General features: G+C 44.0%; 1 protein-coding gene and 1 long non-coding RNA gene across 2 annotated transcripts in view; one reads left to right on the top strand and one right to left on the bottom strand.

Moving 5' to 3' along the window:
• Window positions 1–24,602, bottom strand: part of CATSPERE (catsper channel auxiliary subunit epsilon) — a 93,590-nt gene that overhangs the window by 7,159 nt on the left and 61,829 nt on the right. Inside the window, exons 11-18 of the mRNA XM_043512261.1 lie at window positions 17,411–17,850; window positions 16,098–16,156; window positions 11,852–11,927; window positions 10,921–10,973; window positions 3,915–3,968; window positions 3,034–3,067; window positions 2,854–2,933; window positions 2,371–2,470 (exon numbers count right to left, since the gene is read on the bottom strand). Of these exons, the coding sequence (XP_043368196.1) occupies window positions 2,371–2,470; window positions 2,854–2,933; window positions 3,034–3,067; window positions 3,915–3,968; window positions 10,921–10,973; window positions 11,852–11,927; window positions 16,098–16,156; window positions 17,411–17,850 (896 nt within the window). The remainder of the gene's footprint in view (window positions 1–2,370; window positions 2,471–2,853; window positions 2,934–3,033; window positions 3,068–3,914; window positions 3,969–10,920; window positions 10,974–11,851; window positions 11,928–16,097; window positions 16,157–17,410; window positions 17,851–24,602) is intronic.
• LOC122459640 lies at window positions 362–16,141 on the top strand. The gene is made up of 3 exons (XR_006280460.1): window positions 362–793; window positions 5,664–5,667; window positions 16,131–16,141. It is a non-coding gene; the product is annotated as an uncharacterized LOC122459640 (long non-coding RNA).

Raw genomic sequence — 24,602 nt, 5'->3', positions numbered from 1 at the left:
CATATCCTCAGGCAAAATGTATGGTGTCCAAGAAACAATGAGACATCAAAACAAAGTGGGAAGCAACACAGCTGAGGAGCCAGACAGTGACTCTCCACAAGTGCTCCTTCATCAATCATGGTCATTCAGGTACTGACAATTGCAGCATTTAGAACTATAGTCTGACTTCACTTATATAAGAAGTCATCCCAAGACTCCAGTCCCCATAACATTATGGCTCTTTCATGAACTGTTGTCAGAGGAATCTAGTCTGCCATCCTCTGAGCTCCCACAATCCCATACTATGGATGAAGATTCAGCAAAAGGTAATTCAGGTAATAGGCCTGAACCAAAGCCATTGAAGTAAACGATTGATTTCCACAGGTTTTTTTTTTTTTTTTTTTATCAAACCCAATGTTAGTACTATCTTGCTTTTGTATCTTTCTGCAGGGCGTGACATTACTGACATAACCTGTAACTGTATAGATCATTATTGCAACCACTATTATATATTTGCAGCAAATATTGTACAAAGGTTGTCATATAACGTGTCTATGGAAAGATTATGATTTGCTGATTATGATTATGCTATCTGTATGGGTGTATCATTTTTGTAATTGAAGTTATGAATATTGGCTATGTACTTGTATATTAATGTGTTTTGATTCTAAGTATTCTAAGATTCTAAGATTCTCGGTGAAGCATTTGGTCATCTTCTTGAGAAAGGACTATTCTCAGTAAGTGCCCAATCAAAAAACATTTAACTGACAATGGACTGTGGGAGATGTCAGTCCACATCTGAGCTTTCCTGGGAGTGTTCAAACTAAATGTAAACAATGGCATGGGCCTGTAAAGAACTGAGTCATACATGGACATGTGACTTGCCCATGTGACTCCTAACTCCATCTTGCTGCGACAATCTTCCAGAGGGCAGAGAATATAGAAGGCTGCTGCATCTCCTCTATCTTGTCTTCAGTCCTGCTTACTTCTGGAGGAACATTGCTACAAACTGAAGCTCTGAACAAAGGACTGAATGACCCATCCCAGCTATGGATGTACTCCAGAGACTTGATTTGTGCCTGCAGCTTATTCCATCACTGCTACAAGCCTGAACCAAGAACTTTGCCATTACTGTATGTAATTGATTCCATTTAACCAATTCTTGCTCTCATCTATATCTTTTTCTTTTTATAAATAAACCTGTAGATTTTAGATTCTAAAGGATTGGCAACAGCATGATTTGTGGGTAAGATCTGATTTGTATATTGACCTGGGTCTGGGGCTTGGTCCTTTGGGATCAGGAGAACCTTTTTCTTTTACTGGGGTATTGGTTTTCATAACCATTCTCCACATAACAAGTGGCACTGGTGGTGATACTAGGAAACTGGAGTGTCTGAGGGAACTGTGGGTATGACTTATGGTTAGCCAGTGCAGTAAAACCAAAGTCCTCTCTGTTTGGCTGGCTTCTCACCTTGGAGGTGAAGAAACCCCAGCCTTGGGTATAACTGCCCTGCTCTAAGCAATTTGTCCTGAATTGATATTCTTAGAAGTGTCCCACCAAAGGCAGCATCATTACACAGGGGTAGGGATGATGATGTATTGAGCAGCACGCCACACAAGCCCTGGTTTTTCCACTGCCAGCCATTTCCACCTTCCAAACTGTGAAGCCTCAATTATGCTAAGGCTCATCCCTGTTTTTGCCAAATTCTGGCCTAGTCTAGCAATAATTCCATTTCCCAGCCTTCTACACATTGCTTTGACAGCATGATCTGGCTTTGAGTGTCCTGGGGAGCACGTCACTCTGCTTAAAAATGAAAGGCTATATTCTGCTTTCAGTTATATAGAAATTGCCTTCAATAGGACTGCATGGGTATTACCAAGGGCAGAATTTGACTTCAGAGATTGCAAGAATCTCTTTTTAAGAACAGGCTAAATATACACCTATCAGGTATGGTCTAGGTATACTTAATCCTGTTTCAGCGTGGCAGGAAGGACTAAATCTCTTAAGGGCTTCCCCGCCCCACATTTCTATGATTCTATATGGATAGTCCTGAATTCCCATTTCCCCACAAACAGAGGGCAGACTAAACTTCAAGATGGTTTTGAATTTTCACTTCCTGAACCATACTACCATGCACAGAGTTCTTTTTTCTTTTCTGTGATTACCTCTTGATTTTTATTCATGTGTTCAGTTTTGAACAGTGTATGCTGTTAAAACCAATACATTAAATGCTGAAAGTTACAAGTAATGAAATCTACAACTACTATACAATACCTCCATTCAAATAGGGTGATTCGGACTGAACATGTGTAAAATCAAGCATTGCATTTACCCAACTTCACACAATATATATACGCAACAAATATAATCTAAATAAAAAGATGCCATACCTGCTTCATAGATGAGTTGTAGCTGTAGTCATTTCTGCCATGAACCTCCCATAAAATAAAATTTGCCTCAACTGTTTTAACAAATGTGCTGCCATTATATCTATAAACAATACAGGTGTTAAATAATGCTTTAGTAAAAGCATATAAATGAGCAAATACCTCTCACTCCATGGCCCTGGAGAGAAACATGGACAGTGCGGTGCTGCTGTGCAAAAGGAGAAAAGGACAAGCAGGGAATGTACAGCCCAAAGGCTTTGCTCTGAGGACTCCCTACACAACGGTGGGCTATGGGCAAATAGGATGCAGCATCCTGGGTGGGACCAAAGGATCTGTTGCAATGTGGATATTCCTTCCTCCAACACTGGGCTTGCTACTGTTACGCTTGCCATTCAGCTGGATTAGCCACTACAGCTTCAGAGAACTAGGCAGCGCTGTGGGAAGGAGTCCTTCTCTTGCCACACAATATTTCAGTGTTATACTTACAAGGCAATATCAGGGTGAAAAGGTATTGCATAGTGAAGATCCATTAGGCAACCATACTTATCCCAATCATAGTTTACCACCTAAAAAAGAAAAGTTGTGGTAATATACTGTATATTTCTCTATATTTCTTCTTTGCATGCCCACACACATCAATTAAAATAAAACCCGTAACTCTCTTACCAGGTCTTCAGTAGTTGGAACCCACAGATATTCCCTAGTGTAAGAAAAAACTGATTGTTGGTTTTACACCTTTTAAAACCATATTCCCCTCTTTTCTGGTATAAAATGGATTGGATTATTTAAGTGGGAAGATTTAAAACTGAGCATGCAATTTTTCTTCATGGCTTAAAAACATGTGAAACAAATCCTCCTGCTATAAAAGTTGTAAACTCTCCTATATCATTAGACATCTTAAAGAGACATCAACTTAAAAATAACACTTGCATCTGACAATCTGTAAGCAACTACTGTTATAAGCATTACTTATAACTAGTAACTAAAGTAGCTCTTTTTCCTCCCCTCATCCCAAGTTTCTTCCCTTTGAGCATTTGGGTGCTCTTCTGGCCCCATTGAATTCAATGGGAGTTTTGCTATTGACTTCAGTTGGCCAGGGTTTCACTCTTTGTGTACAGTCACTTTCACTGTATAGTCATTTGAGGCTTGATCACGTTACCATTGAAATCCAATAACAGAACTCCCATTAACTTCTATGGATGAAGAATTGGGCCCTTAGTAGTTTCCCCTGTTGTTTGTGTGGATATTTCAGACAGCAACATTGGAGAGAAAAACATTTTTAAAAAATAGGATGATGTGATTGGATCAAACACAAAACCTGTTTCGAGGACTAAAGGACAGGTGTAGTAACAAACTAATTTTAACTAGATTTTCTTTCTTTTTTTTTTTGGTTGACTAGCTTTCAAGTTAAGAATGTCTCTTTACAGATAGTGTTTAGAATAATAATTTGTGTATATATAAATGGCTTCCTGCATTTCCATATATAAATTATATCTAAAAGACCCTATACTTCTTTTTATGGTCATTTAATAAATCAAGTTTCTTACCCAGGTATTTTGTAAGTAGTAAAATTATGTTTCATACAAGTTACATGTGAAGGTCTGTGGAAATAAAACAGATAATCAGTATAATTTAAGGGTTTTTATTTGTTACTGAAATAGTGCATGAAAATGTAAATGACTGAACTCATCATGCTAGTATTGTCTGAGAATTATCATTGTCCAATATTTGTTCTATATTTTGACCTCTATACACCAAAAGTTTCTCAGTAGCTTTGATACATTCAATATGGGCCAGATTCTCTCTCTCAATCTGGCCCCTCTTCACCATTCTGGCAGTGCAAATGGGCCATACACTGGCTACATTTGGCCAGCTGTGAATTCCCTCAGCAGAGAGAAGCTCTGAACTGACATGGAGCCAGCATAGCATAACTGATTCTTATTCCGCTTTCTCTCCCAGCTATGTCATAGGGAGCATGCCAAGTGGGTGAAAGAGATGAGGCTGGAGTGCCACTGTGGTCTGCCTTGGGGGGCCTTTGCCAGCTGGCATATGTTAGAGCAGCCCTAGTGCTGCTCTAATCTACTCTAGAGCTGGAGCTGTGCAGGGCAAAGTTTCATGGATTCTTGGTGGCCCAACTTCTCATCTGCACTGAGCACCTATTTCAATGATAAAAATTGGTTATTGTTGTTCTTTGAGATATGTTGCACATGTACATTCCACTCTAGGTACGTGCACACTACAAGCACAATCACTGGAAATGTTTCTCTCAGTGGAACCCATCAGGGCATCCCCTGCTAGTGCGCACCAACAGCACCAGTATAGAGCATCCAGCCGACCCCGCATCCCCTCAGTTCCTTCTTTCTGGAAAACTCCAACGTAGTGGGGACAGGAGGGCGGGTCGTGTAATGGACATGTTCAGTGCATCTCAAAAAACAACAGTTATGGAAGGTTAGTAACCGTTTTTTCTTCTTTGAGTGATTGCACATGTGCATTCCACTCTATGTGACTCCCAAGTAGTTGAATAGGTGGAGGGTGTGGAGTTCTGGACACGCAGACTGCAGAACAGCTCGACCAAAATTGGCATAATCTCCGGAATGCTTAGTGATAGCGTAATGGAAGGAGAATGTGTACACCAATGACCAGGTTGCTGCTTTACAAATGTCCTGAATAGGAATCTGCACTAGGAATGCTGCTGGGGATGCTTATGACCTTGTGGAATGAACAGTCAGGTTAGTTGGTGGTGAAATACTGACCTGCCTGATTGTCACAAGTGCAAATACATGAAGTAATCCAGGATGAAATTATCTGTGAAGAGATTGTGAGACCCTTCATCCTATCAACTACAGCTATGAACAGTTGAGTGGACCTTCAGAATGGTTTAGTTCTTTCTATGTAGAAAGCTAGGGTTCGTCTAACATCCAATGAGTAAAGATGTTCATTCCTATTTGCACGAGGCTTTGGGTAGAAGACAGGTAGGTAGAGTGCCTGATTTCTCCCAAAAGTGATTTCACAATTTCATAGCAAACGGGGGTGAGGACATAAATACACCTTATCCTTAATGAAGACTGTGTACGGAGGTTCTGATGGGAAGGCATGGAGTTCCAAGATCCTTCTGGCCAAAGTGATGGCAACTAAGAAAGCCACTTTACAGGAGAGATATAACAAGGAGCACATTCCCAAAAGTTCAAGCAGTGGCCCCATAAGCTTCTCTTAGACCAGGTTCAGGTCCCCAGGGGGAATAGGCTCTTACTTGAGGGCACTGTATAATCTTTCTAGGCCTTTGAGGAATTGGACAGACATGTCATCTGAAAAAATTGACCTGTTATCCACCCAAGGGTGGAAAGCTGATACCGCTGCAAGGTGAACCTTGACAGAGGAGATTGCTAAGCCTTGCTGTTTCAGGTGCCATAAATATTCAAATATGTCTTGTATGGATGAATGCATGGGTGAGACTCCACATCGGGATGCTCAGAGAACTGCTTCCACTTCAAGAGAGGAAGGCTGGTGGAGGGCTTTCTACTACCTAGCAGAATCTCTAAGATTTAGCTATGGAGCTTCCAGCCATTAGATGGAAGCTCAGGTTTGGGTGGAGCAGCCAACTGTGGGCCTGGGAGATCAGGTCTGGATGCAATGGAAGTGGGATTGGAGTCACCACTGAGATGTCTAGCAGAGAACCAGTGTTGGCAAGGCCATGCTAGGTCCATCAGAATAATCTGGGCGTGGTCCTGTTTGATCTTTAGCAGCACCCTGTGCATTAGTAGACTAGGAGATAAAGCATAGTAAAGATGTCCTGTCCAAGGTAGTAGAAAGGCATCCGTGATACAACTTGAACTGTGGCTTCTTAGGGGGCACAACTGGTGACACTTTCTGTTGTACTTATTTGAAAATAGGTATATCCAGGGAGTCCCCCACTGCTGGAAAACATCTCTCATCACATCCAGGCGAAGGGACTACTCGTGGTGCTGGAGAAAGACCTGCTAAAGTGATCTGTCAGTTTTGCATTCCTGGAAGGTAAGAGGCCTCAAGACTGATTGGCAGTTTTACATAGCCATAGCTGTATTGCTTCTCAACAAAGGAGGGAAGAGCTAGCTCCTCCTGGCCTGTTCAGATAAAACATGGTGGCAGTGTTGTCTGTGAGAACACACAAGTTTCTGCCCATAATGTGGGGTAGAAAGGCCTGACAGGCAAGGTCAACTGCTTTGAGTTCCCGGACTTTGATGTGGACTGATATTTCCGCCAAAGACCTTGCATTCTAAGGGGCCTCATGTGAACTCCCAACCGTAGCACTGATGCATCTGAGACCAGGGTCATTGACGGTTGAGGGCGCTTAAAGGGGACTCCCACACAAACCGTGAGCGGATCCAACCACCAATTTAGAGAGACGAGAGCCTGTGGCGGTACCTGTGAGTACAGATGGTGGCATGTTGGCGAGTATATGCAGGCCAGCCATGTCTGGAAGGGTCTGAGGTGCAGCCTTGCGTGTGGTACCACCTATGTGCACAAGGCCATGTGACCCAAGAGCATCATACAATTTCAGGCTGTTGTAATTGGATGACCTTTGAGGTGTGTTATTAGGGATCTGATTGATTGGAATCGTATCCTTGGAATGGGTAGAGTTGAGCACCACCCCAGTGAACTCTGTCCTCTACAGTGGCATGAGAGTAGACTTTTATGAATTTATCAGAAAGCCTAGGGCCTTGAACGTTGACTGGATGAGTTGAACGTTGGACACTACCTGATCCCTAGACTGACTATTGAGTAGCCAGTTGCCTAGATAAGGGTAGACCTGCACCCCTAACCTCCTCAGAGGTTATGCCACCATACATTTTGTGAACAATCCTGGAGCTGCAGATAGGCTGAATGGAAAAATCATGAATTGGTAATTTGAGTTGCTCACTATATATCTGAGGATCCTTCTGTGTACTTGATATATCAATACATGAAAATAAGCATCTCTTTCGAGCATGACATACCAGTCTATGGGATCCAGTGAGGGGATAAGGGATGCCTGGGTGACCACGAGGAATTTATTTTCTTGAATCACAGAATATCGGGGTTGGAAGGGATCTCAGGAGGTCATCTAGTCCAACCTCCTGATCAAAGCAGGACCAATCCTCAATTTTTGCCCCAGAACCCCAAATGGCCCCCTCAAGGATTGAACTCACAACCCTTGGTTTAGCAGGCCAATGCTCAAATCACTGAGCTATCCCTCCCCCCTATAAAGATAGGTCTAAAATTGGTATGAGACCTCCCTTGACTTATGGGATTAGGAAATAATGGGAATAGAAGCCCTTCCCTCTTAAATTCTGCGGAACCTCTTCCATGGGTCCCACCCAAAGAAGAGATTGAACATTGTGGACCAGAAGTTCTTTGTGAGAGAGGTCCCTGAGGAGGGACAGGGAGGGAGCATGGAAAGGAGGGGTAGAAATAAACTGGAGGGTGTATTCCACTTCCACCATGCTCAACACCCAACAGGCTGTGGTGATACCACGGGAAAGGCGGTTTGCAAATAAAGAAGAAACAGGGTCTGGCATCATGGAAACGGGTATGGCATCCTCGAGCGCCCCATCAAAATGCCCGCTTAGAACACCCTGGATTCTTGGGTGGGGCAGGTATTAACATCCAAGTAGAAGGGGGTGGTGGCCTATGCCTAAACCCCCTGATTTTCTTCCTCTGCAGATCCTGATGGCCAGCCAGGGCAGAGTACCAGAAAGGTTGAGTCTTTTAGACCCTGAAGCTTCGCATCAGTCTGTTCCAAAAAAAGTGAAGCTCTTTCGAAAGGCAGGTCCTGAAGTGTCTGCTGGACCTTCCAAGGGAGTTCCAAAGACTATAACCATGAACTCCTGTGCATGGCAACTGCCAAAACCATGGACCTGGCTGCCGAGTCAGCCGCATCCAAAGCAGATTGTAAAGAGGCCTTCGCTACTGATTCTCCCTTGTCCACTAGAGAGGAGAACTCTTGCATGGCCTCTTGTGGGAGCAAGTCCTTCAATTTCTGCATAAGTTACACATGTTAAAATTATACCTGCCCAGCAGCACCTGCTGATTTGCAATTGAAAATTGTAATGAGTGCCAGCCTTAAGAAAAATGGCATACTGGGCAAACTTGCCCTCAATGCTTCCCTCAGTGACCCAGTGCCCCTAGGCCTGGGCAGCCACCTTGATCCCCTCTATGCCCCCATCACAGCTTGACCATGGCTGAGGCGCTGGAGATTGAGAGCACTGACAGCACCATGCCTCAACCCCCTTATGGCCCCATAGACACACTGAATAGAGGAGGGGCTCCTGTAGCAAAGCAGATCCCACCCCAGAGCTTTAGGGGCCACAGTTCCCTCCCACTGAGGCACTCACCATGGAAGCTGGGGGAGCCCAGATCTTGAGGTGCCAATAGGACAAGGGGGTCTGGCCTGTATCCCAGGGTCCAGTTGGGGCCCTGTGACCCAGCCCCAAGAGCTGTCTGGGGTTCTCTGCTCGGTGTCCCCATCTGGTTCCCTTCATTTTACCCTTTGACCGCACTCCTGTTCCTGTTATTTCATTAGTTGTCCCCCAGAATTGCTTGGTTTCCAGGTCCTGTAGATCCCCTTCTTAGGCTGAGGGGGGGATCCTTTAGCAGTTCCTGGATCCCAATAGGACCAGCCCCAAGAGGGTTAACTCTGCTTTGCAGGCTGAGGAAGTCCCGCCGGGAGGCAGCATATAAAAGGTAGCACCCCGGCTCAGTCTCGGCAGGCTGTTGGAGAGGAAGGGCACAGGCTGCAAGCTCTCTCCAGGGAGTTGCTACAGGCCCCGACTGTGGGATCACAGCTCGCAGAGCACGAGACAGACTCCAGGCTGCCCAATGAGCTCCGAGAAGGGGCTGCACTGGTGGGAGCTTGGCCATTTGAGGACCGCAGAGACCCAGCGGAACTGGGTAGTTTCGATGAGGGGGAAAGGGTAAGAAGCAGGTCAGGGGACTTAAACTTTTTGTCAGTGAGTGAACTGGGGAACCAGTCAGGGTGTACTGGGGGGATCACTGCTGACTCAGTGGTCAGCACCCCTACCTGGGCTGGGACTCAGAGGAGCAGGGAGGGACCGAGTCCCCTTATCCAGGGTGCCATCCACTTGAGTGGTACCCCACTCTCCCAATGGGCCAACAGCCATGCAATACCACAGAGGCAGGATACTATGATGACTCTGGCCATTGGGCCACATTGCCCCTTGTAGAAGGGCTGTCTACTAACTCTGGCCATTAGGCCATGTTACCCTGACTAGAAAGGCTGCCTTATTGATGTCAGCCAGTAGGCCAAACTACCACAGCCATAGTAAAGATTATTATTATAAGAACTAAGGTGGCTGTGGTACAGCCTTTTCCGCTCTTTTGGACCACACATCACTTGACACCCCGTGGCAAGGTGTACCTACCCCACAAGAGGCCCCTTTCCCCCAGACTCACCAGGATTTAATCTGGCCCTCCTCCCCCCTCAGACTCACCCACGCAGGAGAAGATAAAGCTCAGTGCGAGACTGGAGGGGGTGGGAAGGAAGAAAGAGGGAGAGCCTGGGCTGCTGCCAGGTGGGGCCTCAGCTGGTGGCACAGCCCTGTGTCTCGGATGCACACAGAGCACTAAAGCTGGAGTAAGGGAGGCGAGCTCAGCACTTAACTTCATCCCTGGGTCCCTGAGGGAGCAGTGGTCACAGCCCCGCACCACATTGCCCCCTGCACAGCCATGCACACCCCCTGGGTGAAGCAGCCAGGCCAGTCCACAGTGGGAGAACCATGCACACTTGCTTCTGGCCCGGAGACTCCATGCTCCAGATCAATTGTGCCATTGCAATGAGTTATGGGTCTGCTGGAATGCCCAGTGGGCCTACCTGGGGCAGGTGCAGCCTCTGACTCTGCTCTTGCTGCCCCCCCGGTGAGCTCCTGGCCAATCACTTGATGCTACTCCTGTGCCTGGGACCATGGACAAGTGGAAATGCCTAGAAGAGTGGCAAGATCAGCTCCTCAGGTGGGAGAAGACAGACCTGATTTCCAACTCGGAAGATGACGAATCTCTGTCTGGTGAGAGGAGTAGTGCTGCTCCCACCAGTGTCGGAGACTGGTGCCGTGGGGGAGATGTCCACACAGTGGCAAACCTAGCCGGGCTGTTTTTTCATTATTTCTCCTTGACTATGGAACTTAACATTTATTGAGCTTCTGGTTATGCTACAAGGCTCATCTATTTTTAATTTCTCTATAGAAGGAGGAGGTGACTGAGAGTTGGTATATTAGGGGATAATGTGTATTTTAAAGCTATTTTTTATTTTGGGGTTTTTGTTTGTTTTGGGGTTTTTTGCACTAAGCAACAATAAGCTGAATCTATGTATTTTGTCATGTACATTTTTAAAAAGATGTCTACAGCATGGGAAAGGTTTTTTTTGCTTTTAATTATGTATAAAACCAATATAAAGTAAGAAACATTTTACAAATGGGATAACTGAGGCATATTAGGCTAACAATACTATCTTATTAACATTTATTTTAACTTCTGTTGTAAAATGAAATAAACCAGAAGTAATAAAATATTATTAAAACTTGCCTTTGAATGACAATATGCCTTGATGGAGGACAGCCAACAAATAAATGAGTTAGCTGAAAAGAAATACATTATATTATATACAGATCTGTATCTATATTTTTGTATATACTACCATGTACATAATTAATGTACATTTACTACATACATAATTAATGTACATAATTTTAATCAATGAAAAAAGGTCAGGCTGAGCCGTGATGGATTTTAGCACAGAATTACATACATGCATATGTGCAAACAGGGTAAATCAATTTGATATGAATCAAAATGTGTATCTGTTGCAATACAACCTGCAGTGTATAAATGTGTTTATGCTTTTTTATCATTAAAAGACAAGTCTTAAGCCTAAAATGTGTAACATTGTTTTATTATTAAAAAATAGTTCAATTATATAAGTTGATTCCAACTGTCTAAAAGCACATTTGAACTATTTGGATAATCAGTAGTTTGAATTATGAGGAGCTCCACTCCAAAAGCTTAAAAGTTCCACAGGAGCTTAGCTTCAGAAGCCCTGAGGAACTTTTAAGCTTTCCAAAAATCGGCCTTTGTCCTCAGGACTTGAGGAGTCTGTATGGAGGCATTGATGCTAATGGGGGCCAGCAGCTTCATCTAGATCTAGGGGCAACTCTACCTCTCTCTATGGCTTCCTCCTTGTCCAGAACACATCAATTCTTCTCCCTGTCTTGAAAACTTTCTCACCTGCTGTGAACCCCCCCTCTTCTGCAGCTCTACTTAGGCAGCATACAGAAACACTTGGAAAATATAACCTTACTTTAGTTAACTGGAGCTACATTAATTGGCATTTATAGCCGAAAGATGAAATCTTAGCCCTGCTGAACTCAGCTGTAAAACTCTCATCAATATCACCAGAAGAATCTAAGATGTAACATCACCATATTTTAGCCAAATAAACTTCTCAAGATAAACGTACCTTATTGTTTGTTGAACACATTTTCCCAGACATACTAGGTTGCAGTTCAACTGTCATAACACCTGTGGATGCAATTCTAAATGGGACCCCACCCCACCCACAACAAGAATTAATATTAAGATTTACGTAAGTTTGAAAATAAATCAGTAACAGCACTTAACTATCTAAACTAAGGATATATCTACACTATAGATTGTAATAAAAAACCCATGGCTGGCCCATGTCAGCTGAGTCAGGCTTGTGGGGCTATAAAATTGCAGTGTAGACATCCAGGGTTGCACTGGAGCCTGGGCTCCGCGACTCTCCCCCCTTGCAGGGTCACAGAGCACAGGTTCCAGAGTGAGCCTAGATGTCTACACTGCAAATTTATAGCTCAGCAGCCCAAGCCCTGAAAGCCCATGGGCTGGGCGCAGGTGTTTTATTGCAGTGTAGACATACACTAACTAACCAAACTAACTACACAATTGCAACTATAGCAAGGTATTTGTTTAGCAGCAGTAGGGTATTTAAGCCATTTGTATTTTAAGGATGCTTTGTTTGCAGTGTTGTTGTAGCCGTGTTTGTCCTAGGATACGAGAGAGACAAGATAGGTGAGGTCATATCTTTTACTGGACCAAAGTTTTTGAGCTTTACAGAGCTCTTCTTCAAGTAGGGGGAAGGTAACCAGAGTGTCTCAGCTAAATACAAGTTGGAACAGACTGTTAAGTATAAAGTGTTCACATCTACTGTAGGAGATTGCTTAAAATGAAGTGGGCAGTTAAGGGTTAGCAGGCAGTGGGGTGTGTTACAAATTGCTATAATGTGCTATAAAACCAGTGTCTCTAAGTCCATGTTTTTTAGTGGCTAGCAGGGTTATGAATTTAAGTTCCCAGGCGTGCCTTTTGAAGGTGTTGTACAAGCACATACTAATGGATATGTCTACACTGGAGCTGGAAGGTGTAAATTCCAGGAGAGGAGACATACCCACCCTAACTCTGATCAAGCTACTGTGCTAAAAATAGAAGTGTAGCTGTTGAAATGTGAACAATGACTAGCCGTTCTGAGTGTGATCCCATCTAACAACCTAAGTGAATACTTGCGGCAGCTAGCCCCTTTCTGCTTGCACCGCTGTGGCTGCACTTCTGTTTTTAGCATGCTAGTTCAATCAGTGCTAGTGTGCGTATGTCTCCATGAGCTGGAATTTATACCTTCCAACTCAAGTAGACATACCTAAATTGATGGTGCCTGCCCCCAAAAACTTAAGACCTAAGCATAAAAGACAATGTGTGGGTAGAGACAGACAGATAGGCAAGCACAAGGAAATAATAAGACAATACTTGTAGGCATGATTAAGCAGTGGTTTCAGCATACCAGCTGCCTTACCATTATCAAGTTTTTTGTAGGCATTACAGCAAAGGAGAATTTTAGAGATGGATTTAAAAGGAGGACAATGAGGTAGCTTTGCAGAGGTTTACGGGGAGCTCCTCCCATATGTGAAGGGCAACATGGGAGAAAACATGGGAAAAAAGGTGCTTGTTTGAAAATTTAAGAAGCTGAAAAATGGAGCCTGGCACCATTAGCAGAGGAGAGGTGGAAGTCACATCTTGATAGCACATCAGAGATGACGGGTAGGGTGCAGATAAGTGGTAAAGGGCCTTGAAAGCAAAGACAAGTAGCTTATGTTTTTAGGTTTTAGAGAAAGAGGAGCCATTGGAGGGAATGCAAAGAGAAGGGTGATGTGGAAAAAGCAAAAAGCTAGGAATATGATCTTTGAGGCCATGTTTGGAATGAATATAAATGGGACAAGACTGCATTTGACAGAGGGTAGGAGGTAGCTACAGTTGAGAGGATGACGGCCTTGCCAAGTATTTTAGCTATGTGGATAGAGGAAGGCTGCATCTTAGAGATATTATGCAAGAAGCAGCAAGATTTAGATGAACCTGGATGTGAGGATCTAGAGAGAGGGCCAAGTAAAAGAAGACGTACAGGCCTAAGTGACAGGAAGATGGTGATGCTGTCCACCACGGTGACTGAGAAATGAGTAGCAGGGAGGGATTGTGGGGAAAGATTAAGAGCTCTGTTTTGGCCAGGCTGATCTTACGCTAACTGCTGGACATTCATGCGACATCAGAGAAACAGGCTGAGATTTTAGAACTGGGGCCTTAGTTACATCATTGTATCATAAATCAGATGCAAGTCCATTGAAATCAGTGAGATTATACTGTGTACATTAGATTAAAATCAGGCCCACCTTATTAAAATAAAACTGAAATATACAACTTCACATTTCAAAAGCAAAGCAGGTAAAATCATTTAACACTTGTCTTGAGCACTATGGATTTAAAATACTTTTAATTTATAAAAAGAAAAGGAGTACTTGTGGCACCTTAGAGACTAACAAATTTATTAGAGCATAAGCTTTCGTGAGCTACTGCTCACTTCATCGGATGCATTTGGTGGAAAAAACAGAGGGGAGATTGATATACACACACAGAGAACATGAAACAATGGGTTTATCGTACAAACTGTAAGGAGAGCGATCACTTAAGATAAGCCATCACCAGCAGTGGGGGGGGGAGAGAGGGAGGAAAACCTTTCATGGTGACAAGCAAGGTAGGCTATTTCCAGCAGTTAACAAGAATATCTGAGGAACGGTGGGGGGTGGGGGGGGGAGAAATAATATGGGGAAATAGTTTTACTTTGTGTAATGACTCATCCATTCCCAGTCTCTATTCAAGCCTAAATTAATTGTATCCAGTTTGCAAATTAATTCCAATTCAGCAGTCTCTCGTTGGAGTCTGTTTTTGAAGCTTTTTTGTTGAAGGATAGCCACTCTTAGGTCTGTAATCGAGTGACCAGAGAGATTGAAGTGTTCTCCAACTGGTTTTTGAATGTTATAATTCTTGACGTCTGATTTGTGTCCATTCATTCTTTTATGTAGAGACTGTCCAGTTTGGCCAATGTACATGGCAGAGGGGCATTGCTGGCACATGATGGCATATATCACATTGGTAGATGCGCAGGTGAAGGAGCCTCTGATAGTGTGGCTGATGTGATTAGGCCCTATGATGGTATCCCCTGAATAGATATGTGGACAGAGTTGGCAACGGGCTTTGTTGCAAGGATAGGTTCCTGGGTTAGTGGGTCTGTTGTGTGGTGTGTGGTTGCTGGTGAGTATTTGCTTCAGATTGGGGGGCTGTCTGTAAGCAAGGACTGACCTGTCTCCCAAGATCTGTGAGAGTGATGGGTCGTCCTTCAGGATAGGTTGTAGATCCTTGATGATGCGTTGGAGAGGTTTTAGTTGGGGGCTGAAGGTGATGGCTAGTGGCGTTCTGTTATTTTCTTTGTTGGGCCTGTCCTGTAGTAGGTGACTTCTGGGTACTCTTCTGGCTCTGTCAATCTGTTTCTTCATTTCAGCAGGTGGGTATTGTAGTTGTAGGAATGCATGATAGAGATCTTGTAGGTGTTTGTCTCTGTCTGAGGGGTTGGAGCAAATGCGGTTATATCATAGAGCTTGGCTGTAGACAATGGATCGTGTGGTATGATCTGGATGAAAGCTAGAGGCATGTAGGTAGGAATAGCAGTCAGTAGGTTTCCAATATAGGGTGGTGTTGGAGAACACTTCAATCTCTCTGGTCACTCGATTACAGACCTAAGAGTGGCTATCCTTCAACAAAAAAGCTTCAAAAACAGACTCCAACGAGAGACTGCTGAATTGGAATTAATTTGCAAACTGGATACAATTAACTTAGGCTTGAATAGAGACTGGGAATGGATGAGTCATTACACAAAGTAAAACTATTTCCCCATGTTATTTCTCCCCCCCACCCCACCCCCCACTGTTCCTCAGATATTCTTGTTAACTGCTGGAAATAGCCTACCTTGCTTGTCACCATGAAAGGTTTTCCTCCTTTCCCGCCCCTACTGCTGGTGATGGCTTATCTTAAGTGATCGCTCTCCTTACAGTGTGTACGATAAACCCATTGTTTCATGTTCTCTGTGTGTGTATATCAATCTCCCCTCTGTTTTTTCCACCAAATGCATCCGATGAAGTGAGCTGTAGCTCACGAAAGCTTGTGCTCTAATAAATTTGTTAGTCTCTAAGGTGCCACAAGTACTCCTTTTCTTTTTGCGAATACAGACTAACACGGCTGCTACTCTGAAATTTTTAATTTATACTCCTCAGAACCAATGGACTGTGATATTCAATATATGTATAAATTACCATCTACATCTTGAGTATCTTTAGCAATTACACAGTACTTACAATGCTTCTGTGTAATTAGATTCAAGACTATAGTCCATTTTATGGTAAAATTTCATTGTCTAAAAGAGAGAGAATGAAGAGAAATGATAATTAAAAAAATCCTTTAAAAATCCTTGATTTGATCACAGACATTTTCATGATAAACAGAGCATACCTTAGAAAAGAAGAGCAGGGATGAAGACCAGGCTCTGTCTAGTAAAGCACCTATCACAACAGTATATATGGCATAATATCTAGCACTAAAGATACTATTTCAGGGGGCTCTTTGTGTTCCTGATGAAGGTCTGAAACATTATGAGTTCACTAGTTTGTTATCTCTTCTGAATCATATAAAGAATACTAGCTTGTTTTTCACCCAAATTACACTACACAGATAGACATCTGATGAAATGCAATGAAGTTATTGTTCTTACTGAATAAATGTATAACAAATATTAAAAAAATATTTTCATTTTATGTTATTTGTGAAACGAACAATCAGTTTGTTTTACAACGTTCAAAAAAATGAACAAATTCTGTCTTAAATTTCCTCTTAGGGCTTTCTGTGCACTACAGGGGTGTGATTTCTGAAGTGTACTAATGTGTTGCACATTAACTGGTCCGTGTAGGCCCTGCTGGTGCACACTAAAGGTTCCCTAGAGTGTTTTAACACAGTACTTCATTAAAGTGCCTGAGAAACCTTTAGTGCGCACAAGCAAGGTCTACATGGACCAATTAATGCACAACACATTAGTACATTTTAGAATTTTCAACCTGGTAGCATTCGTTCCCCACTGTGTAGAAAAACCCTTATTCAAATAAGACCTTTTACTACATCAGTCCCTTTCCTCTCTTGGGGAACAAGCATCTTTAAAGCTCTATCCCCTACCTTGTAAATATACTTATGCAAAGCTACAAGATATTTGGCTTCCAATAACGTGTGGTGAATCCCATAATTCGGATTCCAAAACTAGTTCCTTTTCTTACTAAACTAGAAAGCTAATAATTATATTTTAAACTGCAAAGATTATTTTTATTTAATATATCTAATCTATCAGAAAACTAAGGGATGATTCAGATTGGATTTATGCTGGCAGGAGCTTTCACAGGGCCTCAACAGCAGCAAATCTGCCAAAGAAGGAATTTGTGGGGATGGGAAGCAGCCCCTCCCCCATCCTTGAACGAACACACATACACATACACAACCACTCTGTTGCCCAAAGAAAGCAAAGAATAGAAGTCTATATGAAGATATATACTGCAAATTATGCTAAATATACTGTAGTTAGAAAGCAAATTGTATTGTATACAGGAACCATTTTAGTATAACTTACCTGGTTTTTAGCACAGATTCCACGAGTTATTTCATAATCAACATTTGTTGTCTGCATCAGCAATTCTGGCCTGTAGATTTCCACATCTGTGGATAACCCCAGATTCTCTACATAGACTACTTGAGCCCAAAATGTCACTTCATCTCCCATGTCCAGATAATAGACATTTAAATCCATGCTGTGCTTAAATACGAGATATGGGCAAATATCTTGAAAATCATGTATGCAACTAAATATTTCAGTTTTCAAGGGATAGTCCTCACGGTGTATTCTAGAACCATTGATATACAGTATATATAGGTTACCAGATGGATTCAAGTAAAGGACTATTTTTTTGCTTTCCTTTTCCCATCGAGGGAGCACCACAGCATCTTTCATTTCAACTTTTAAAAAAATCATGACATTGTTTTTCATCTTTATCACAGTGTTCCCGAAATAGTCTGCAGGAAGGAAAAAGAAGAGTCATCTTTACCTGTGTAGTTTAAATTTCCAGACCGATGATGAAAATACTAATTCTTTAAAAAAATACGGTTTTGTTTTTCTATTTCTATTGTATTTTCCACATTTGTTCCTAGCCAAAATTTCTCCTGCTCATTATATTGTCATGCAATGTGATCTGTGCTTTTTGGGTGCTGTCCTCTACCACACAGATGATGCTGTAAGTGTCTAAACAATGAAGTGCTTTAGGATCTTTCAGGATGAAAAGTGCTGCATTGGAGCAGGGATGAGTGAGTCTGTGTGGAGGTGGGAGAAAGAGTAGGAGTGAACAACCAGGTTTATGGTGACCATGGTGATACAGAGATGAGCAACACCTGGTTCGCATTTCCAACATTTTCTTCACAAACATGAAGAGACAAGTTTTTATTTTTTTAATTAATGAAAGCTTAGATACTGTGCATCCATTTGTCATCAAGTATATTTGATGATGAACATTTTTCTCCATCACAAAGTGATTACTTACCTTACAGTAACAGTGGTTCTCTGAAATATGTAGTTCACATGGACCCCTCTCAATGTGCATACACCCTATGTGTGAGATTGTATTCTCTCGGCCAGCTGCACAAATTCAGGTCATGCTTGTGCTCTATATGTCCTCATGCCCCCAACTCTGAGGGTGGAGTAGACCAAAACATCTTTCAGTTCCTTTGCCAATACATTATCTCAGAGCAGTAGGATTCTGTACTGGCAGAAGAGGAAGGTAGGTTGTGGAATCCATATGGATGACACATTTTGAAGAACCAGTTACTGTAAAATGAATAACCATTTTCTCTTTTTCGAATGATTGTTCACATGGACTCCACTCTTGGTGATTCACACGCAGTTATCTTTTTATTTGGAGGTGTGTACAAGGAGTTCCATTTAAGCAATGATTAAAGGACAGCCCTACCAAAATGGATTGATCTGGAAGACTCTACCAAAGAGCAATATTTTGTGAATGTGTGAACCAAGCTCCATATATTTCTGAATTTTTTAGGGGAGATAAGGACATTCTTCAAATAAGCAACAGGGTCTGCCTGGGTGCTAGTGGAATGAGCTCTAATGTGGCTAGGTGACTGTAACTTGACTAGTTTGAAACATACACTTATACAGACAGACCAATTTTGATAATCTCTGTGAGGTTATTGCCTGACCCTTAATCCTATCAACAAAGGCTGTAAACAGTCTAGGCATATTCCTGAATGATTTTGTCTTGTTCAGGTAGTATGACAGTAACCTTACTACATCAAGTGCATGAAATTTAGCTTTCCCTGGGGTTGAGTCAGGTTTGGGAAAGAAAACTGGGTGATGAATTAACTGTTTCATATAGAACTCAAACAGTTTTGGGCAAAAACTTGGGATGAGTGCTGAGAGTAACTCTGTCCTTGGCCTAAAGGTTGAGACTTGATGCCACCCTTGTCAATAGCTCCTGGTGGGCTTTAGAGTCCTCCTGCGGAATGGAGGGAGGAGGGGCCGTAATCGTCTCATCAGGGGAGGGTGAGGAGGCAGGCGCAGTACTTTGCATGTCCGCCAGTATCAGAGGACCACCACTTGGTCGCCCTCCGGGCACGGCACTGACGATGCTTGTCCCACCGACTCCTTTCTCGGAGGCTGGGACAGAGAGGCTGACGGCTGTTCCAAGGCTCTGGCCACTGAGCAAGCTCCCACCGGGGGCTGCATTAGGGGCCACAGGGCCCATTGGTACCACTGTGCCAGCCATAGAGCCCGGTGCCACTGCGCCTGCTGTGGCACTGGCGGAGCAGGCTGTTCAGCCTGACTGGCGTGTTCCATCAATCAATGACTACGAAGGGAGGCCGGACTGGTGTACGACCTGCCACTGTCCCTGGACCAGGAGGAGCGGTGGCATCAGGAACAGTGCCGGCCGCGATCCCAATGTGGAGGAATGGTACCGCTGGTAGCAGCTGCTCCACGATCAGCTTCAGCGGGTGGATCCACAATAGCGAGGCTCCGGCAATCGATGCCTGGAACTATGGGAATGGTGCCATGGCAGGGTCCTGGAGCAAGACGACTAACGGGAACGGCATCAACATTTGTGTCGCGACCGGCTACAGTAGCCCTCGGAGACGAAGTCCCAGGCCACTTGCAGGGCCTCGGGCGTGGAGGGCATCTGGACATCTGGGGAAGCCTGCTCCAAATGGGCCAGCCTACTCCACTCGGCCTGAGTTGGAGGCCTGGAGGCCGATGGGGACCGAGGACTGCCCAACATGGGTCTAGCCTATCCCCTGGTCTTGCTCCTGTGCTGCGGCAGAGGAGGCCTCTTCTTAGCCTTCTTGACATGCCCCACAGACGGGGAGCAGTGCTGATTAGTAGATGGCACCGAGGAGTCGCTGCGCACTGACACCACGGTACCCAGTGCCGACTCGGAGAGGTGTGCCGGAGTCAGGGTCAACGCCGACTCCATCAGGATAGTCCAGAGCCAAATGTCTCTTTCTCTCTTGGTCTGAGGCTTGAAAGACCTGCAAATCTTGCAGCGATCGCGGAGATGGGTTTCGCCCAGAAGTGTAAACAATCCGTGTGTAGATCACTCACTTGCATCGATTGCCTACAAGTGTTGCATGATTTAAAACCTGGGGCACAGGGCATGCCCCGGCCTGGGCACACTAAACTAAACTTACACTAATTACTTCAACTACAGGTACTACTACACTGAGCGAACAAGAGTTCTGGAGGAAAGCTGCAGACAAGCTGGAGCAGAACAGTTCCGAAGCACCTTCACTGGTGGCAAGAAGGAACTGCGGGTGCGGGGAGCGTGCAGTGCCCCTTATACTGCGCCATGGAGGCACCACTCCAGGGGTCACTAAGGCTCTCCCCTACGGGTACTGCTAGGGGAAAAACTTCTGGCACTGGTGCATGTGGCGAGCACACACACCTATTGTGGAATACACATGAGCAATCACTTGAAGAAGAAGGGTATTTCCTTTCACACCTGAAGTAGGCTTTTCCCACAAGTTTAAAAAGGAGAGGATTCTTTGTGGGACAGTGACCATCATGTCCATGTAGTGCCTGCTGGGTAGATAAACCGATTCCAACCACCTTTACATGAAACATAGGTGAAGTCTGGCAAACTGTGTCACATAGATGCATGAGGCCATATGTCCAATGTGCCTTTGGCATGCTCTTACAGATGTCTTTGTGTAAGCCTGAAGTTGGCTGATGAGGTCCACTATCATTTGGAATCTTTCTTGTGGAAGACAAGCTCTTGCTTACATGGAATCTAACATGGCTCCTATGAACTTTATGCTTTGTGTGGATTTTTCTCTGGCTTTGAGGCCTAGTATGGCAAAGACCTTGAAGGTTACTTGATCCGAGTTGGTTACCTGGTGTGGTGGCTCCTTGGATCAACTATCAATAGGATATGGATAGACCTGGAGTTCTTATCTTCTTAAGTGAACTGTTATGACTGCCAAGTACTTGGTGAATAACCTTGGTGCTTCTGAAAGATCAAAGGACAGGACCCTGTATAGGTAGCGAGATGTTCCTGGTAGGAATTGGAGGATATTTCTTGTGAGCCAGATATATGCTGTTGAGATGTCAAAGGTCCAAAATAGGCCACCAGCCCCTTTTCTCCTTTAGAATGAGAAAATAATGGGAATAAAACTCCCTGCCCCTGAATTCTAAGAGCCTCTCTTCCACTGTTCTGACATGCATGAAGCAAGAGCCTGCACCTCTTGTTTCAAAAGTATTTTGTGACAGGGACTGTTGAAGGAGGACAGGGATGATGAGTGGTAGATAGGACGGGATTGAAATTGTATGCAATACACATTGCTGACATCTCTTGGACCCACTGCTCCATAGTGAACCTACTCCATGCTTCCTGAAAAAATAATAGCAATTGCAAAAATTGGGGGAAAAGAGTAGAGATCCTCCAAAAGTTCTACTAGGCTCTAGACTGTGTGAAAATTGCTGTCGAGAGGAAGACATCGAGTGCAACATAGCTGAGAAAGAGGTGATGGGTCATCTGTGTTGAAACATCTGCTTCTCCCTTGGTAGCTTCAATGCCCCCTGTGGGTTTGTGAGTTGCTGGACTGTCTCTCCATGAAGAACTCACTTCTATGCCCAGAGTCTTTCAGGCCCTTCTTCCAGAGCACCACTTTATTGGTATAACAAAACTTGCAACGTAACACAAAACTCACATCAAAGCTGGATACTGGGACTCATAAGCCTTTTATTTTGCTTCCCTCTCTCTGTTCCAAGGCTAGTCACAGGAGACAACCTTGCTCTTGTAGTCCCCACTCTCTCTCAGCTGAGTCCTCTCAGCCCTTTATAGAGAACACTCGACCCCTTCCCAATTGGATCTGATAATTGAAAAGGGCTGGCTGGCCCCAGACCCCTTGGCCCTTAAAGGGGCAGACCATCCTATTACAGGTTTATAACAGTAAGGAACAGAAGGATGCTGTCTGAAGGAGATTTGAGGTCCAACTTGCACTTTCCAACCCAAAGGAGGAAGCAAGTCCAGAGAATTCAAAGTGGCTCTAAAATTCCTTAGTGAGTTGAGGGCTTCCTAGCTCTTTTAATTGAAGAGGTTGCAGCCCTCGAATGGAAGATGTTTTGCTATAGTTTGGCTCTCCTTGTCTATTCCTGCTGATTGGTGCCAGGAGGATCATCGTATTGCCACCTATCTGGCTATGGTACAGATTTAGCCATGACACTGTTTCAGATGCATCCAAAATAGTCTGCAAGAATGTTCTAGATATCAGTTGCCCACTAAACATGATTGATTTTAATTCTTCTGTGTGCTCCTGCCAGAGCCTTTCCATGAAACTGAGACAATTTCTTCTAGTACAGACCGAAATGCCTGGTCAATAATGTGCAGCTGAAGAATGGCAGAGGAGTCAGTTTTTTTGATGTACACACCCAGTCTCTTTTTCACTGATGTTTGTTTGGATCTTTCCTGAACAGCCACTACAAGTGAGCCAGGCACTTGATGTAAATAAAGTACACTAAGTCCTTAGGAGGAACTTGGTACTATCTATCCACCCTCTTGAAAGTGGCAGTTATTGATGCTGGACTCTGCCACAAGTCCTTTGCAGGTTGTAACAATCCCCCATGAATAGACATGGCAAGTTTACCAAGCATAGAAAGGAGCAGGATGTCTAGTAGTTTGTATAACTTCTCTTGCACTACTTTCAGTAGGATGTCAAAGGTTTCAGACATGTGTTTCATCAGCAGGTCTTGGAAGACCTTAAGTTGTCTGCAGGACAAGGTGTAGAGGGATTGGCTGCCTCATCAGGGAAGGATGACAAAATTGCAGCTGGGATCAATTGTTCCTCCACATCTGCCTGTTGATTGTTTTCACTCTTCAGGGAAAAGGAAATAACCGTAGAAAGTGGGTAGAGAATGTTGGCTTGCAGACACATGGCTGCCTACCCCAAGGCACCCAGTAGGACTATGACTGATAAGTATATGGATACTGGACTGGTGGACACAGAAGAGGATACCAGAAGGGCTGCTCCCTAAAAGACCCATGCCTTCTCCTGCTCAAAGAGCAATCTCTGGACTCACTCCCTAATTCCCAGTGTGGCAGAACAAGTGAGGTAAATGGTACTGATGTCTCAATTGCTCTGTGTGGTATCATGATTTTGAAGACTGAAAGCCTAGTTAGCCCTGCTGACATTGTACGAGCCAGCAAGAAGGACTTCACTACCGGACCCATGGACAGGTCACTTGGTGCTGAATAGGCCATAGAGGGGTGCCAGGTACTTCAGGCATCAATGTGCTGTCCACCAAGGTGCTGGGTACTGTTGGGATGGTGCCAAATTCGTGTGGCCATACTGAATGAATGGTGTGAGCATAACTTCATATGACTTAAACATGGCTGAAGAGGATCCTGGGAGCAGGGTCCCCTTTAAGCAGAAGCAGATTTGATAAAGGACTGGCAAAGCCTGCATGTGTGATTGATTTTGAACCTATAGGTCGGCAAATATGGGTCCATGCAAAAGTAAATATCACATGCATAAAGTTCCAGCATGGAGCACAGGTCGACCTGGTTGTAGTGACCTTATAGCAAGGACACCATGCAGAGAGCCAGAGTGAATGATTGATGAGTGAGTAAATGTGGAGTGATCTTCAATCGATACCACCCCCCCAGCCCCTTCTAAAGTACTAATCAGATAAAATTAATAACCACACACCCACTGAGCATGCTTTTGAGACATGTGACTCCTCTGAGGAAAAAAAGAGTATAAGAATCAAGCAAAGTAAATTACTGGAGTTGGGAATTCCTTAATTGATGCTTGAAGAAGCTGCTAGACAGAGTAGCCAAAACTCTGCTCCGTGGGCTCAAGTAGGACTGTGACCAGAGGGGTTTCCAGGCAGCCAGGGCCTTGCCTCGAGGAACCCGAGACAGACCACAGGGCTGAGGAGACCAGAGCTGGAGAGAAGAAGCAGTCCATAGAATTGGTAACCACCTTCCCTGTTTGCCAAGCAGGGACTGCATGAAGCTAGCGCAGGGCCTGTTTGTGTTTGTTTGTGAAAGAGAGGCTCGCTAAGAGGAATGTCAGAGTAGCAGCCGTGTTAGTCTGTATCCGCAAAAAGAAAAGGAGTATTGTGGCACCTAGTCACTAGAGACTAACAAATTTATTTGATCATAAGCTTTCGTGAGCTACAGTTCACTTCATCGGATGCATTCAGTGGAAAATATAGTGGGGAGTTTTATATACACAGAGCACATGAAACAATGGGTGTTACCATACAC

This window comes from Dermochelys coriacea, chromosome 3 (assembly GCF_009764565.3).
Source record: "Dermochelys coriacea isolate rDerCor1 chromosome 3, rDerCor1.pri.v4, whole genome shotgun sequence".
Classification (NCBI taxonomy): Eukaryota; Metazoa; Chordata; order Testudines; family Dermochelyidae; genus Dermochelys; species Dermochelys coriacea.
This window is presented reverse-complemented; position numbering and strand designations above follow the sequence as displayed.